General features: G+C 37.4%; 1 protein-coding gene across 1 annotated transcript in view; it reads right to left on the bottom strand.

Annotated features, from left to right (window-relative positions):
* Window positions 1–3,025: 3,025 nt before the first annotated feature.
* The window catches only part of LOC143384873 (autism susceptibility gene 2 protein-like), a 526,849-nt gene continuing 510,584 nt past the window's right edge, over window positions 3,026–19,290 (bottom strand). The window contains exons 3-5 of the mRNA XM_077105989.1: window positions 13,980–14,081; window positions 7,341–7,376; window positions 3,026–3,286 (exon numbers count right to left, since the gene is read on the bottom strand). Coding sequence (XP_076962104.1) covers window positions 3,026–3,286; window positions 7,341–7,376; window positions 13,980–14,081 — 399 coding nt within the window. The remainder of the gene's footprint in view (window positions 3,287–7,340; window positions 7,377–13,979; window positions 14,082–19,290) is intronic.

A 19,290-nucleotide genomic window follows, 5' to 3' on the forward strand; every position in this document is an offset into this window, starting at 1 on the left:
ACATTTTTATAAAGCAAAATGCATTTTAAATGTTTGACTTCTAAAGTCAAATACTGGGAGATACGTGAAGTGTCTCAAACTACCTAAGCCTCCAAATAACTCTTATTTACTGCTAGAGCTGACTAAAGAAAAATGTGACAGTTGGAGTTAAAACAGCATTTTCCCTCTTTAACGAGACCCAGTTGTATTTTTTAACCTCTTTTCAAATGATACTCTTGGTGTCTCACCAAACTATAAGTTTTTTATGCAATAGATTGGGAGGCATCTAATTTACAATTTCAGGGGAAAAAAATTCTAAACCAATTCAAGCAAAGGGAGGAGTACTTTGATTTCAGAGATTCTCACTGATAGTAAAACTCCAGATCAGTTAATCTACTGAGATTGTGTGGGTACTCAGAGTAAACCTCAGCATTTAACATCACCTGTGGCTCATTTCATTTAGTTCATGTCAATGAATACAGAATTTCTGTGATGTGGACATCTCTAACTAGGGCAAGACCACATTATTTAATATCTGTATCAGAAATCCACAGAGATTAAACTAAAATTATTTTCAAAATTCTGTGGCAGCAACCTATCCATGCCCCTGGGATTGAGAACACAAATGGCTAAAACCTTTATCACAACCTCTCCATGATCAAGAGCGCACTCTAGCTATGGAATAGGATGGACAAGTGACTAAACACAGCTATGGAAAAACCCTCACTGAACAACACAAATACAAGTCACTGTTCATTATTATTTATGATTAATATCAGTTATTATAACTATTACATTATACACTGTTATTAATAATTAATGAGTTAATTTCAAAGAAAACCATATTTGGCCACTCCACTGAAATCTGTACTTCTTTCACATACACAGACACTGACCCTGAAAGGCAATATTTGGCATATGCTACAGTCCCTGCATTCCTGTGACTCAGGGACATCAATAAAAAACGCAGGTCCCCTGTGGCCAAAAGTTCAGGGCTAATATGGACTTTAAAATATGAAGAATATGGCTGGGGTTGTAGCTCAGTGGTAGAGCACTTGCTAACACGTGTGAGGCACTGGCTTCAATCATCGGTACCAGTATAAATAAAAAATAAATATTTTTAAAAATCTTTTAAAAAATATGAAGAATATAAATGAAGGCCCTATAACAATTCTCTTGTCTGCTGGTTCCTTGAATCTTTTTCTCCAATATGATTCCCTTCAAATCTGTAGGGCCAGAAGGACAGAGAAATAAGGCTGAGGGCCGTTTTCCTGCATCCATCAGGAGCACCTAAGCTTTCATCTCATCTGCTTAAATGGAGTTTACAACAGCAATAGCAGACATTCCCACAGATAATAAATGATTAAAAATACTTAGGACTACTCCCTCAGATGAGGATTGAGAAAAGGTGAAAACACGAGAGGACTGGTTGCACACAGGGAGATACCAATTCGATCCTTTCTCTCATCCAATCATTCTACTCACCAGATTCTCAATTCCCTTGTATTGAAGGAAAATGTTAACACTAAAGACGGCGTGGAGGTGGGAGACAATCTCTACAAGGAGGGCTGGAAAAGTAATTCCCTTGCAGAGATTCCACCAATGATTAAAAGTCTGCTGGCAAGAACTTCCGAGTACTGGTCACCTCATTAGGAGGTTGGCTCCAAGATGTCAGACCTATTCTCAAAGTTACAATACCTGAAAATATGACTAAAAGTGTAAGGACTGGAAATGAAAAATACATTTTTCAGTCTAATGCCCCTACAATGAAAGAATTTATCTATGCCTATGTATAGGAGTCTTGTCAGAATGCAAATACTTAGCACAGGTTTAAACCAATCCTCCAAAGTAAAGAAAATTACTTCCCTGATTCTTAAACCTACCAAAAGAGCTGGTACCAGTATAAATAAAAAATCAAATCAATATAGATGATGATTTTTATTTATAAGAAGCAAACAGTTCAGGGAAGTATTTTTAAAGTTAGAATTCAATAATGTGGTAACCTAAGCAGGATCTGGGACTCAGTGGTAGAGTACTTGTCTAGCACAAATGAGGCTCTGGGTTTTATTCCCAGTACCACAAAGACAAGCAAACAAATAAAACAAAGTGGTAGCTTTTCACAATCAAGAACAACTACTGATTTCATTTTCCCAAATGTTTCTGCACTGTACACAGATAGTTTCAAAAGCACTGTAGTGTCCTTGATTTTAAGTTATACTTAAAACACAATTCTAAATACCCACCCATAACTCCCAGTCTCATTATTTTTACACAGTAGGATTTTTTCCTGAGATGCTAACTCTAAATAAGAACACTGTAGTCATTACTTCTTGATTTGATATATTTTCTCCTTTTTAACACCTTGCTAAGTCAAGTTCAGGCCTACCTATAAACCATCCCCTCCTACGTCCCAACCTTCAATCCCCATTCCTAAGCAACCCAAGTCCAGCCCTGTCCCAGAAATGGGGCAGAGCCCCACTTTCCACACCTTCCTGCCATTTTTCACGCTCGTCTTCCTTGCTCCCTCTGCCTCAAAGTTTCTTCTGTCCTTTTTTTTTTTTTTTTTTGGTCTGCTGGATATCTAAGCCTCCTACAATTAGTTGAAACTAATATGGGCATTATTCCACCGGCATTATTCCATGTGCACTTCTCTCAGAACTGATCAGTGTATACAGTATCCAATTCAAATATGTACCCTTGACTTGAGGAGCAAGGTAACAGGTTATTGAACTTCAGAGTAAAAGGGCAAAAACCATCCCTTTACAACCTCACAACCTGGACAAAAGGTCAACATGTGGCCCCTTCTGACCATCATCAAAACTATCAGCAAAACTTAAATAAACAACCCAACTTAAGGAAAACCATAACTGTGCATACCCTAGTTTAGCACATGTATCACTAAACTCTTCTCCTTCATTACATAATGTGAAAGTTTTAATCACCAGATAGCAATGGGCTGGTCTGTTTGACAACTTTGAAGTATGTAGAACTGATCCAACTGAAAAGGATGAAAACTATTAGCTGAGAGTTCCTAAATCAGTGGAATTTAGAAAAGCAAAGCCAAGCTATCTATGGCTGCTGTTCTGAGACATTCAGATCCAGACCTGTGAGATGGCTGACGATTATGTAGAGCAGCAGGCAGGATGGGCTCCTGAGAAAAGTGAGGCTTTGCTTCTTTATGTCGGAGGTCAAGTGGAGCCTGGCAAGTTAGTCGCCCCAAAGTAGCTGCCAACTGCTGGCATGTGGAGTCCGGTGCTTGTAAAGATGAATCCAGATCCTTCCTGTAATGATACCACACCCGTGGCCACTGTGAAGTCATTCACTGGCCTTCACTTTCAGCATTCAGATGTGCTGCGGCATCCACTTTTCTTTTTGGTGTCCAAGAGAAGCAAACATATGTGAACACATTAAACAAAACTTTCTTGGCCGCCCAAGCTCATCCTAAGAGCTGCCAAAGCAGTCTTCACAAATATCAAGAGCTCTGAATGAGAAAATAACAAGTGATGCTTAACAGGTAAACAAAAGGGCAGCCTACAGAAGAGGTCATTCCAACATCATCATGATCACATGATTAGAAGACAAAGGCCATATTTACTTTATTTTCACATACAGAGTGAAGTGTGTATATGTGTATATCTCTGTGTGTGTGTGTTTAATCCATATCTTTATGCATATAAATCAAATCAAACACAAAATTCTAAACACTTGAGAAACCTACTAGGATGATTTAATGAGAACACTACATTATATCCCATAGGTATAAATTATAACATCTAATTTTCATTATTAATTTTTGGTGGTAACCTCTGCCACCAGAGAACTGTACTACCACTTAATAAGACCAAGTTTATTCCATGACATAGTACAGTGTGAAAAACAGAAGGCAACAGTTATATTTTGTGACTGTTCTGTATACATTAAATATCTTGTTCAACATTCACAACTCCATTAGTTGATACTGATGAGGAAACTGACACAGAGGTATCAAATAATCTGCCAAGGCAAGGTCATACAACAGGTCATAAAGATCATTCTCTACCTCTAAGTTCTTCATTCTACATTTGTAATGACACTTCAAATGCACATCTAAAAGGGGAATATAACCTAAAATATTTAAATTGTAAGGAAAATGTGTTCACTGCATCGATGTTTAAGGAAAGAAAATCCTATAATACTCCCAACAAGTTTTAGTATGCTTGCCAAAAAAAGTAAAAGGAAAAAAAATAGGAACTGATTCCAACAAATCTATAATTTCATTTATATTTAGAATGTGAGCTGAGCTAGGCAAGTGTATGTAATGAATATATATGTGCGTATGTCTTTCTGTGTATATAACACCCACATTATTCAAAATCTCCCCAAAATGTGGAAAGTTTGTTCCAATCCTTCTCTATTTTGTCTACTTTAAGAATTCTTTGCAATATGCTTATGTAAATACTGAGTTTAGCTGCTGTTCTCATTTCTCAAATCTTCTGCTTTTTAATGAATTGGAAAAGTGACAGACCTAAGCAGACATCCTGGAACACAAAACCAAGGAGATATAAACAAATACAACCAGATCAAAAACAAAAGTGTCTTCTTAAAACACTCTAACTCATCACTACTGATACATCAAAAGAAGTGAGAAAAAGTGGAGTATATTGGCTTTGGCTAAAAAGTGGGTGGATGAGAGTATGAGTGTATGTGTACACACACACACACACACACACACACACACACGTACATATATTAACACATAATGAACAACATTTTACCCAAGTTCATTTAAAACTGTACAGGAGCATGAGATCTAAAGGGAGAAAGACTCTGAAATAAAGAGCGATGCTGGGACATGGACAGTATTAAGGCTGCTAAGCTCAACAGGTAAGTGCCTTCAGTTTTCTTAAAGAGTTCACTTTATGGTTCAATTATATTAATAGCTCATTGACTCTGTGGGTGATTTGCCTCCATCTGCATTTCAAACAGATGCTAAAGAAGATTAACGATATAGTCAAAAATTCATATCCCACTCACCTGATGCTAAGTCTTCTTCACAAACAGAAGTAAATGTTATTGTGCTATTTAAAAAATAGTGCAAAGAACATGTTTGCAAAATACTACAAGTTGTGTACATACAATATCCACATAAAAGTATGAAACTTCACAATGTTGAATACTGGAAATTAAGTATATGTAATACTGTGGGAATGAAAGTTGAAAATGAGAGCACTTTTGATGAAGAGTTGGCAACAGTTATCAATGGATTTTGCACTTTGATAATACAACAATCATATTATTGGAAACACATTTTAAGTAGGACATTTTTGTCATACTTGAGAACTAAACATACATCTGGTATATATCTTCTCCATGTAAGCTAATAATATGACAGATTTTGATATAAACAAAGTCAGTCTATGAGAAATTTTACCAAAACAAGGAAAAGCTATTACAGTTACTCAATGTTGTCTGAGTGTAAAAACTACTTTATACTCCTAATTAAAGACTCTATGCTCATAGCAATGTACTAAAAGTAACAAAAAGCAAAACGAAAATTTTTACAGATGACTCTTCTCAAGGTAATCACATTGACAAAATAAGCTGGACTGGGGCACAGCTGTGATCCCAGCTACTTTGGAGGCTGAGGCAGGAGGACTGCAAGTTTAAGGCCAGTTTGGGCAATTTGGTGAGACCCTGTCTCAAAATAAATTTTTTTAAAAAGCCAGGGATAGGGCTGGGGATGTGGCTCAAATGGTAGCGTGCTTGCCTGGCATGCGGGGGCACTGGGTTCGATCCTCAGCACCACATAAAAAATAAAGATGTTTTATCCACTGTAAACTAAAAAATAAATATTAAAAAATTCTCTCTCTCTCAAAAAAAAAAAAAAAAAAAGCCAGGGATATAAATCAGCAGTAGCATGTGCAATACCCATTACCAGAAACAACAACTACAACGTTCAGTCTAGAAGTGATCAGGGTGAGGTAGTAGTTTTGGCTTTGTTTCTGCTGAGGAAAGCAAAGGGGAGAATTTGCTTTTTGGATGGAGAACAGACATCATCAACCTTCAGATTTTACTTCCAGCATCTCAACCCATATCCAGCCTGGTGTGAAGAGATGGCAGATGGGACCACGTCTGTTCTTTCAACTACTGAAGCAAGAAACTGAATGTATTCTGCTTGTTTTTATAAGCATGAATATTCAGTCACAATAAGTAGGAGCAAGGGTAAGTGTGCCAACTATATTAAGCAGGTCCCAAATCATCGTTATCCTTTTTCTCCTATTATAGATTAAGACAAGAAAAATAAAATCAACATCTAGAAAATACCATTTCTGCCAAGCTTGGAAAAGACTCATTATTCAATGAAATGATGCTGGTTTTCATACTTTTAATGCAAATGTATTGAGTGAAATGTGTGAACAGAAGAAAAACCAAAGTAATTTTGTTAGAGGGGGAAAAAAGTTAAGAGCAACTAAACTGAATTGGAAATTATTTTTTCACTTCATTTTTTATGCTTTCATTATTTTCTCAAAAAATAGTAAACAGGCACTGCAGTCTCAATGTTCATGACTAGCACACACATCAGACTCCTGTAAGTACCACAATAAACTTATACACGGATCCATTCTCCTGTTGTGTAAATAATTCCTATTTGTCATTCTTTACCACTTTATCTTGGAAAGGATTACTGAAACCAAAAAGGATAATTTTGCTATAAACAAACATAAGGAAGAAATACTTTTTTGTGTTGTGCATAAAAAATATTGGAATAATTCCATGTCTCTCTACCCTTAATCTTCCCCCAAAAGACAGAGAACAAGGTCCAGAAATAAAATAATACAACTCCATTTGCTAAAATGAGTTTAATGACTGTTAAAAGAAAACATAAAGGCCACCTCCCCAGACTGTCAGTGAAAAACATCCATTAAAATTCCACCTCTCATCAAAAGTTTTTTTTTTTAAAAAAGATAATTCATTGTATATACAGGAAAGTTCTTCAAGAAGTCTTGAAAATGAATGAATACCTACCTCAATGCTCCATTCAAATCCTGTCCTAGTCAGGACACCCCTCAATAAACAAACACTTATGTAGCAAAAGTGGCCTAAGCAATTGGATTTCCCTGTGTCCCCTGGCACTGCCAGATGTGGGGAAAACATACTAGGTGCTTAGGAACCAGCAAGACATCTAAAACTGATGATCCCCTAGGGTCCAACAGGTAACGACTTTTAAAAATAAACAATTCCCAATAAAAAGACAGAAATCAGTCTGCTCTTTAGGATTGAGAGAGGATTTCTTAGATTTCTGCACATCCTAGTAAGCATTCATTCTAGAAGTGAATCAATGCCAAAGCAAGGCCCACGTGTGGGAGTTGAGATAGACTTACGAAGTAGCCAGTTCCCAAGCTGGAAGGAGCTGAACTCTGCAATAAAGCATAAAGACAAAGTGGAAAATCAGCAATGGTTTTTAACATGTTTCAATCCACACAGCTCATTACCAGCCCTCTGCAGACTTTTCATCACCACATCACATCACCAGCGCGTGCTGCCCCTTGTCATCTGCTACTGATACAAACACCGTGTTGCTTAATTTCCCCCTTTACATCTCTCAACAACTCAGAGATGCTAACGTGCTATTTACTGAATTCCAAGCTTCTGCGGTGGATGTAATTGCCAATTTATTTGACAGGCAGCTGGGTAATGAATTAATGATGGCATTTCGCCCTGCACTGAGACTAAACAGACACGCATCAGCCTGCCTCCCTGACTTGCTGACATTCAACGCCCTGGTCTCAAGCTACTCGGTTTTGTGGCCACAAAGGGGCAGGAAAGAGGAAAAAGCCCAGACTGACTTGAAAATAGAAAGCCCAAAGGGCTTGGATGACTTTTCCAGTGTGTGACCTACTTTCCAGTTTATTCCCTAAAGGCACCAGTTAGTACACACACAGTTCTTTTCAAAAATGAGACATTTTGTAAACATAATTAGTGACCAAAATGCAAAGAATGTGTGGGTAAAAGGAGGTGGTGAAAAGCATAGTTTTTCTGAAGGTTTTAGTCAAAAGAATTATCAATTTGGACTGCCATAGTTCTAACATACAGGGAACCCAAAAAACAATAATTCTGAAATGAATGCAGGGTATTATTTATTTGGAGAAAGAAACAACCCCCCCCCCCCAAAAAAAAGGAACACTGTGTTTCAAACCTTTATGAAGTTCTGTTTTTGTTGTTTTTTGATTTGGGTTTTGGGGGGGGGGATATTTTTGTTTGGTACTGCTTTTTGTACCAGAGATTGAATCCAGGTAAGCCTTACCCCAGTACTTTCTATTTTTTATTTTGAGAAAGGGTCTCTCGAATTTGCTGAGGTTGCCCCTCAAACTTGCAATCTTCTTGCCTCAGCCTCCAGAGTTGCTCTGATTACCAGCATGCACCACCACACCCAGCTGAGTGTCTTTTCTTTTTATGTGCTTTTCCTAAAACTTCTCCTTACAAAGTTATGCCCCAGCCAGGCCTTGTGTCTCATGTACCAGGTCAGGTGTTCCACCTTTCTGGAGCATCCTGACCTCAACCCTGATGCAATAGTCCTTCCCTTCACTTTTATCTCTTCTACCAACAAGTCTTGCCTCTTGGTCTATGAACCACAGGTAGGAAGGACCAGCAGGTTTATCCTTCTTTGTTTCACAGCACATCACAATGTCTTGTACACAAGATGCATCAAGTGAGCATTTGTTGAGTCAACATATGAATAAATGAATGGACAGACTGTATACAGAAAAAAGGCTCACTCAGGAAAATTAAACATCCCCCAAATACATTAGATGTGATTTTTTCTCTTTTAATTCTAAGCTATTTGAGAAGGAAAGATGGGGTTGTAATTGTGTCCACATGGAGCAAAGATAGCACTATTCAGGGCATTACTAAATCGGGGTCCAGAGAACTTTCTTCATCTCAGTGTTTCAGACAAGCTCAGAGCAATAAAGCAGCACAGACATGGTCATGCATACTGGACTCAAGTCTTAGAAATCCTGCTCCAATCCTGATCTCATAGCAGTATGAAAAAAAAGATTCACGGTAGTCATGGAGACAGCCTCTCACACAGTGATTAACCATGTGACAGTGTCACATGTTTTCAGTACTCTCAGGCCTCCATGGAACAGGTGAAGGCAAAAGCCAAGTTAGGTCTCCACCAGCCTGGAGTCATGCCCTTGGGAAGTAAACTCATTTTAGGATGAATTACTCAGAGAGAACATGGGATTTGTTTATTTCATTCACCCTGTTTCCTGCAAATGTATTTTATTCCAGAAGGAAAAGTACCCTTCCAAAACCACCTCCTCACCCACACGTACACATCATCTTATTGTATACCAAAGAAAATTACATCCTTCAGGTCTAGGAAAGCTCTGTTATGCTCACTTTGCATATATATTGTACATTACTCAGGGAGCTAGGTGGAGAAGAGGGCTTTGTTGTGCATATTTGTTCTGGCTGTTGTTTATGCAGGTCTAACTGAATGAGGGAACAGTGGGTATCATTTCAATTTCTGATGTCAACATCAAATTACTTATTTAATTTCATGCCTGGTGAAGCATTGTATAGCTACACGCAGAATCATTTCACTTCATTTGTTATGCTGTGCTTTCGTGGCGATTGGCTTGCCTTCCAACTGACAGCTTTAATTACGACATGAATTTGATTGCACTGCTGAGGAATTAACATAATGCAACAAAGCATTTAAGCACCCTGCCTTATAACCCCCTCCCACCTACGAGCACAGACAGACACATGAAGGAAAACAGACACTAGATCCTCACATATGTTAAAGGTCCACTGGAATTTGCTCCAGCATTTGCTAGAAGCTATATAGAACCTCAGAACCAGAGGCTATCCACATTTGCCAACCCTCTATATTCATCATTTTCTTTCTTTCTTTCTTTCTTTTTTTTTTTTAAGGGAAGAGATTTGCAGCATTCTGTTTTGATTTCTGATCCTGGCAGACAACTTTATCAAAACCTCTCTTCCATGCTACCTTACCAAATATTCGGGACACTGGCATTTCCTCCTGTCTTACTCTTTCCCCACATCTTTCTTGACTACTTGCTAGCTCACTTCAATTATAGCTGGAGAATTTGAACAAAAGTAACATTTATGAAATAAAGAGCTGTCTCTTTGTTCAGTCCTTCAATTCCAAGATTCTGGCTATGGCCTTGTATTCCTGGGACACTACTCCTGATCACCAATAGGAGCCCCACCATAAAAGTATGAATATAAGAAGTTACCAGCAACAGAGAGGCCAGGGTTTAACTGACATTAATAACAAGGATCATATAACCTAGGAGCTTTGCTATCAAAAAGTTCCAGTAAAGCATCTTGATCAAGTATGCTCAATCTAAATCCCCATCTAAAAATACAGCTACAAATATTTGAAAACTTCAATAATTTAACAAATCAGAAATTACACAAGCACCTCTAAACCACAGGCACCAACATACTATGCTACAAAAACAAAATAAATGTTTACAAACAACATTTTTATAGTTGAAGATTTATTGTTAATTATTCATTTATTGACACATATTTAAAAATTGTTACTGCTTTCTCATGTTACAGGAGAAGTCCTAGAAAGGCAGATAGGCAGTGGTACACTATCAAACACACCGTAGAACAATTCTTCACTGATCAATTTCATTTTAACTTTCTGTCCTCCCCCATTTCTAATGAGAGAGGGCTTCCATATTTCATGCCTTAAAACCTTAACTGTGTACAAGTTATACCCATTCTAGCAGGTGTAGAGAGGTATCTCCTTTCAATTTTGATATTTCTCTAATGATTAATAATTAAGACAATCTTCTGATGCATTTACTAATATTTTCAAGTTATTACCTATTTTTAAAAATATTTTTTTAGTTGTCAATGGACATTTTGTTTTATTTATTGATACGTGGTGCTGAGAATCGAATTCAGTGCCTCACACATGCTAGGCAAGTGCTCTGCCACTGAGCTACAACCCCAGCCCAAGTTTTTCCCTATTTTTTAATAAGGCTGTCCTTTAATTGTTCAGTTGCAGGATTTCTTAACATATTCTGGACATTAAAGACTTATCAATTATATGATTTGCAAATATTTTTCCCACTGAATATATTGTCTTTTCACTTTCTTGATAATACCCTCTGATGCACCAAAGTTTTAAACTTTGAATATGTCCCATTATGTCACCACTTCTCTACTATTGTTCATGCCTTTGATGTAACATCCAAGGTTGTGAAGATTAATCTCTGGATTTTCTTCCAAGAGTTTCACTGTTTATGCACTTATGTTTGGGAAAAAAATCCATTTGAGTTTATTGTTGTTTGTGGTGTAATGTAGAGATACAAATTCATCCTTTTCGAGGTGGAAACCCAACTGTCCCAACCCAGCATCTTTTTTTGAAGAGGAAATTTTTCGCCCATTGAACAGACTTGGTATTTGGTATGGTTTAGATATGAGGGGTCTCCCAAAAGTTCATATGAGAGACAATGCAAGAAAGTTTAGAGGTAAAATTATTGGGTTATGAGAGACTTAACCCAATCACTTTATTAATCCATTTGAATGGAGTTGCTGGGTGATAAGTGTAGATAGACAGTGTGAGGCTGGAAGAGGTGGGTCATCAGGGGCATGCTTTGGGGGTATATATATTTTGTCCCTGGTGAGCTGAGCTTAGTCCCTCTCTCTGATTCCTGATTGTCATGTCCTGAACTTCTTCCCTCTGCCATACTCTCCCACCATGATATTGCCTCATCTTGAACTCAGAACAATGGTATTGGCCAACTATGGACTGAGACCTCTGAAACGATGAGCAAAATAAACTTCCTCCTCTAAAATTGTTCAGGTCTTTGGGTCACAGCAGGAAAAAACTGACTAACACAGTAATCTTCTCCAAAATCAGTTGAACTTACAAGTATGGGTTCATATCCAAAATTCTCTGGTCTATTCCGTACAGACTATGCATATGGATATTTGTACACATTTGTGTGTGTGTGTGTGTGTGTGTGTGTGTGTGCGCGCACACGCGCATGTGTGACAGTGCCTCACTGTTGTGATTACTGAGCTTTGTAGTAGCTTTTGAAACTGGGATGGGCATGTCCTCTAATTTTGTCCCTTTGAAAGATTATTCTTGCAATTCAGGAGCTAACACCATTCCATATGCTTTTGAGGATCTGCTTTTCTATTTTTGCAAAACAAAACAAAACAAAAAAAATGAATTCTGATGGGTACTATGCTGACTCTGTAAATAGCTGATAATAGGTAGTGTTGACACCTTAGTAATATTCATTTTCTCTATTCATAGACATGGATGGTCTTTTGCAAATTTGAGTTAATGAGAAGGGAGGTCAGAGTAACAGTCAAGAGATCTCAGTGACTGTGCCCTTGTCTCCTCAATTGACATGGCTTTCATTTTTCCAATCTAAGAAGAAAATCTGACCAAGTAACTTGGGAATAATTCTCTGTGCCAATAAGACCTCACATTAAAAGCGTAACAAAATCTCAGAAGAGAAGTACTATTGTTAACAACTTAGGTTTGGAGATTATCATTATATACTTCTATCACAAAGTTAATGAAACATAAGAACACACACAAATATATTCTTACACGAATAACATACTCATATTCAGAACAAAAGACTGAGTTAGTACTCAGTAAGTTAGTATTCATATAAATGACATTATGCCACATTAGAAGTGGAGATAATCAACTATAACCAATTCATTTGAAATGCTTTGCTTAATTCACTTAATTCTTATAAGAAGTTGATGTTCTATACACCAAATTTCATTCTAAACATCACAAATTTTCCCGAGACACATAGGAAAGTGGCTGTGTCTTGGAGTTGCCTGCTTTAACTGAGAATGAGATGAATGTAGTATTATCATAGGGAATGGCTGAGTAGTCTGCACAAGCTTTTACACTAGCCAATCTCCTCTCAGTAAAAAGGTTTTGAGCATACATTTCTAAGATACACATGTTTAAAAATTACATATCAACTATTCCTGCTTATTACAGTGAATATTAGTAAAGTTTAACTTTTCTCTCATAAAAAATAAGCATTAACATTTTTCCTTTAATGTGATGGATAGTTTTGCACACTGTAATTAAACCACAGCTTTCAAGCAGATAGGAAAAAATAAGACTAGAGATGAAGGATTTTTCTCCTCACTACACATAATACCTGTTGCTCTTTGTCCACATTCAGGCATTCTGAACTGGTCTCTTTATCTTTCATCGTATTTCCTTAACCTGCTAATATTGCCTTTGTTGGTATCAACAATAAAAATTTCTCTCCATTTGATCCTTTTACAATAGTTTCCATGTCTTGCTCTCAGAAACAAAAATGGGCAAAGAATGGTGATATATGGTGCATAAGGGCAGAAGGCAAGGTAGTCCAAAGAGGAACAGATGGTTCTCAGGAGAACAGAGGGGAACCAGCCCTGCAGTGGATGGGATGCTGGAGAAGGGTTAGTGCTAGATCTAGCAGGTGATTGGCCCCTCCAGCAGTACAGGTTACTCTCATAAGGTCCCATAGAAATCCATCATTAAATGTAATTCCTCCTCTTACAAAATAAGTAGCTACTTCTTCTAATAGGAAAGAAATGACAATAAGGGATTGTTACTGATTTCCTAGGAGAAGAAATGACAAAAGGCCAATAGCTAAATGATGTCATCTCCTAGTTATGATACTGCCTTGACTGTTTCATTTGTCAGTAATAAAGTTATTATTTATGAATAATAAAATTGTTACCATTTCTCTTTGTAATCTGTTGTTTCTAAGGTAATAAATATTCCCACCTACTTTATAATTTGTTAAAACACATTTTAGATCAAACTACATTGTAGAATAACATCTACAAAGTTTAAAAAGGTACATACCAAGAAAGTGTGGGCTGCAAAAACTTGGACACACAGCCTGATCTACAGGGGAGGGGTGGTTACTAAGTGAGGTTGGAAGCAAGACTGCACACTGTCATGGTTTTGTTCATTTTTTTATTCAACTTACATCACTGAGCCTTTCCCGGGAGCTGCTCCGGTGGAAGCCCTTGGATTCTCCACTGGCACTCTCACTGTCACTGTCCCTGCAGCTGTTCTGCCCTGGCTTGAGCTAAAGGAAAAAGAAAAGAGTGAAAAGGAAAAAGTCAGTGGTATCCTCACATGAATATTTCTTAGCCCCTGATCTTTAAGCCCTGTCAAGAGGGAACAATTTAAGGTGTTGATCGTAACATTCTCTTCAGTTTCTGAACACTGCACAGCAAGATACCATGGGAAGCAGGGCAGCAAAAAGTAGGACAGGCAGAAAAAAATTCCCATGAAATGGCACTATAGAGAAGGAATGAACAAGCCTTGAACAAACATCCCAAAGGCCTAACCTGGGTCATGAATTGGGAAGTAACCTCTCAGAAATTTTTCTTCTATTTCAATGTGATTCTCCTTTCAATAATAAAAAGACCAAAACATGGAAGAAACGAAAGCTAGATTACAGCAACTACGATTTCCCACTCTATTACCTCTGTTTTCTTCCCAAAGAAACAATAAAACAGGACAACAAACAAGACTTCTCTTGCTAGGAAAAATGGTGTGAGGCTGTGAGGCTGCCCTGCAAGCACTGAGAAGACATTGCTGACATTGTTTGAAACACACTCTAGAGGTCTTTTGCAGGGTTACTTAAAAGTACCAATTAGGGGCTGGGGATGTGGCTCAAGTGGTAGCGCGCTCGCCTGGCATGCGTGCTGCCCTGGTTCGATCCTCAGCACCACATACAAACAAAGATGCTGTGTCCGCCGAGAACTAAAAAATAAATGTTGGACTTCTCTCTCTCTCTCTCCTCTCTCTCTCTCTCTCTCTCTCTCTCTCTCTCTCTCTCTCTCTCTCCCTCCCTCCCTCTCTCACTCTCTCTTTAAAAAAAAAAAAAAAAAAGTACCAATTCATGCCTACAACTTCAGTAGTGAAATCAGTATTCATTCAACAAATACACACTCAGTGCCACCACGGGGCTGGGACCAAGTGCTGTGGATACAGTGCTAGAAAAAATAAGAAAAAAAGAAAGGAGAAATTTCTGACCTTATGAAGTGAACTTCATATTCATATTATAGAACTTTCTGCACATTAGCCAGCTCTTGACTTTTACTACCGGGCTCTGATTTTCCTTTAAAAAGGAATGAACACAGAGAATTGAAAATCACTGGCCCATCTAAGTCCATAAGTCACACATACATGGAACAATGGTCTATGATGCCATCACCAACCACATGGTTCAGTGACACAAAGACAAGGGAAGCATAAATTTACTAGATACAGCCCTTTACCATGTCTGCATTCTAGCAAGATGAAGATAAATGTAAATACACAATGAAATAGTTACTAAATGCAAATCAAAAAAGTAGCTGGTGACAAAAGAGAAGCGGATATTTTTGGAAACCCTAGATTTTAAAGAAAGATTTGGGCTCATTTTGGGTGACAGGAAAGGGAAAGACAACTTGTTGGTGGTACAAAAGCAAAAGAAGCATCATGCAGGAAAGGGTCAGGAGTCTCATCTGAAAATAGGTCCCCTTTAGGAGACAACAGGAAGAAACAGGGGTGCATGGATGAGAACATAGACAGTCTCCAAATACAAGCTCAGTTTTTCTAGATATAATGGAAATTTAAACAGCAAAACAGTCAACAGGTAGCAAACATTTGCCTACAGGTTTCCAAGTAGCTCTGGAGCCAAGTGTGAAAATGGAACCAAGATGAATGGAGAATAAGTCTGAACTAACAATGCTGTACCTTTAACAAGCCTCTTCTCATATAATGCTCAAACCCCTTATGGTGGCACTATCCACAGAGAGCTTCCCCACATCCCACAATACAGCATTATTTTTTTTCACTTTCAACCAACCTCTCTCTGAATTCATTTTATTACTTTCTTCAAAAATCTCTTCTTCCAGGAAGTCTTCTATAATGGAGCACGTAAAGCCATGCTGATTTTACTTTCTTTTCCCCTGAGCCCTAAAATGCTTGATTTTCTTCCAAGCTAATGTTAAACTTTCTAATTCTAAGTTAATTTAAGTGCAAGACATATGAGCCTTTTCTTATTATTATGGGATTAAAGGAAAGGTATTGTCTTTTCAAATTTTCACCTTTATAAAACATATAATATAGAGAGTACTTTTCTAAAATGAACATCACCTTCACTCCATCTGAAATTTCATGTCCCTTCCTGCCCCGTGCTTTTCCATATCAGACTACTTCTGTCTGGAATGTTCACCCATATCCACTCTATGCTTCTGTGATCAAGTTGTTTTTAAAATTTCAGATCTTCTCTATTATGATCTTTGAAGAGCTCTTTCTATATTCATTTTAAAAAATATAACTTCAACGTTCAGTTACCACATCATCCTTCAATAAATGTCTCTGATAATTATAATATACTTTCAAATCCCCAAAACCTCACTGATATAATAATAATTACACTGTTAAGAAACTCTGTATGTGGTGCGGGGCCCCCTAATTCATAAGTAATACCAAGAGCTCTTGTTTTACAGTGAGTGTTAAATATTGTGGATAGAACTATCTGCAGTGTATGGATGAAGAAGCAGAGAGCATGTGCTGTGCTTAAAAGTAGGCAAAATCTAGAGCTAAATTAACCCATGTTTCTACTACCTACTGTTCTAATTTTCATTGTACTTACTTATGGATTTATTTAATCTTTCTTCCCCACAGTACTAAGGTTTGAATAAAGGGTATAGCACATGACACACAAGTGCTACTCCCTTAGAAGTCAATTCCCTTAGAAGTATCTTACCTATGAGCTGTATCCCCAGTTCTCTTTTAAATTTTGTTTTGAAAAGACAAAAACTCACTAAATTGCCTAGACAGGCCTCAAACTTGCAAACTTCCTGCCTCACTCTCCTGAGCAGCTTGTAAGGCAATGTTCATAAAACTTAGCCACCCAACTTAAGATTCTCGAGAAATATATATCCAACTAGGAATTAAAGATATAAGGGCATCCAGGCTTTTCCTAATATGTAACTGGCTTATCAACGCCTGGACTTGGGACCTTTCCATGCCTCTTCAAGAAAACAAAACGTTGATCTTAATAAGGTTGGTCTTAATCAGACTTCAGTGGCCCTGATGTAAGGAATCTGACTAAATGCTTATCTAGGTTACGGGAAACACCAAAGACTTGAGAAAGCAGCTTGCTAGCATTCTCAGTGCCCTGCGAGCAAAGGCACACAAGTCAATTCCCTTAGAAGGGTCTTATATAAAATCCACCAATGCTACACTTTTCTCCTCCAAAGCCAGGCTCAAGTTTAAAGGAAATTTAGGATTTTAAGCTGTCAGACAGCTCAATATTTCAAAGTCATGGACTGACTATAACAAGTACTAAAGCTAAACCATAAGATTTCAGGCAAGACATGTTCATTCCTAATCCCATGAATATATTTTAAAACTGGCATTTTCAGCCACATTCAGTGGATTATTTGGAGTAGCACAACTAACTCAGAAGTTGTCATCATTTACCTGAAATTTCCAGGTATAACTGGCATCGTAGAGACATTGCAAAGGCCAGTGCTGGCTTAAACACTTAAAGACCTTAGGAAAATTCATTTGTCTGCACTGATTTGTCCAAGCATCTCTGGCAGCACTTCCTATCACTGATGTAACTGATTTCTTACAATCAGCTCTTAGATACCTCGGGCCTTTGTTTATTATAACCAATTCTCTGATTTGAAAATTTTTACTCCACCTGAATACTATATAGTTCAAGTACCAGAATTAGATCAAAATATCTACAACAAAAGGTAGACAGGCTAGTATCTGGCATAAGTGACAGTAATACTATCAATTAGAAACTTCTTTATAAAACTATAAGGAGTCAGTTTTTATTAGATTTCATTGTCAACAGCAGTTTTATAATAATGCTGAATACAATGCACAAACATTTCCCATCATAGTGCTAATGGTATTAATGGCTAAGTAGGAAAATAACAATCCATTGTTTTATCACTGCAAGTAAACATCACCTTGGACTGCTTAAGAGTGAAGCAATTCTGTGTACATCTATAAGAAAGTGGGAGTCATTCGTTTTCAGCACAGGTATAGAAAATTCAAAAAAGGTGCTAGATTTGCCCAGAAGGTGTCAATGATCCATTAAAAAAATTTACAGAAGGATAAATTATGTGGAAGTGATACTATGCCCAGAAATTATAAGTTCTGCAGTGAAATACAAAGAAGTGTCCAAAATTAATCTCTTTCCACACTTCCAGTTCCTCAGAGCAGTACACATCCTACTTTGAACTATTGAGTTTTCCTGTATAAAACTAAATGAACTCTTTATAATATTTTAAAATGCACTAATAAGCTCAAAACCTTTCTTACTCTCAATAAAAAAACTTAATTCACTCAGACTTCACTCCCACCAAATTAGCATGTATTTAATCTAAAAAATAGAATCTAAAAATTAGATATTTTTCTTTGTCAAAATAAAATTGTCTCCAAATGGGAACAGTTACATGGATTGGGTTATATTGGAACTCTTTTATTCCTGAAGCTTTAAAGGGTATTTTAGATAAAAGATCCATGAACCAAACTGAAGTACTTAGTAGAAAAGCTGATTTATCAAAATTAAGCTAACACAATAACTACTATAAAAGTGATGAGGTTCAATAAAAATATTTTTTTCAAGAAATTAAAACTAGCCAGGCATGGAGGCATGACTGTAATTCCAGCAAGTAGCAAGGTTGAGGTAGGAGGATGTTAAGTTCGAGGCCAGCCTGGAAACTTAGAGAAAGCCTGCCTCAAAATAAAAATTAAAAAGGGTTAGGGGTATACAGTTCAGGGGTAGAGTGCCCTAGGTTGAACCCCAGTAAACACACACACACACAAACAAACAAAAAGTTAAAACTATATTGTACTTTTTAATGCACAACAGTTCTGTATAAAAGCTAAAAAATTATAGACATTAGAGCCAAAAACTGTGCGAACTTTTCTCCACAATCTTATAATCAGAGCTTATGTTGTTTATTCAATAGTTAGAGAAAGAGTTTTAGGTATTTGATAAACTAAAAATAGCCATCAGTAAGATTTAAATATTAAAAATAACTGCCTTAGCCAGGCATGGTGGTACACACCTGTAATCCCAGCAGTTTGGGAGACTGAGGCAGGAGGATCACGAATTCAAAGCCAGCCTTAGCAACTTCAAGACTGCTCAGCAATTCAGTGAGACCCTGTCTCTAAATAAAATACAAAAATAGGGCTAGAGATGGGGCTCACTGGTCAAGTGGCCCTGAGTTTAACCCCTGATCCCCCACCCCACCCCATCCCATCCCCAC

Source organism: Callospermophilus lateralis, chromosome 19 (genome assembly GCF_048772815.1).
Source record: "Callospermophilus lateralis isolate mCalLat2 chromosome 19, mCalLat2.hap1, whole genome shotgun sequence".
In the NCBI taxonomy this organism is placed as follows: domain Eukaryota; kingdom Metazoa; phylum Chordata; class Mammalia; order Rodentia; family Sciuridae; genus Callospermophilus; species Callospermophilus lateralis.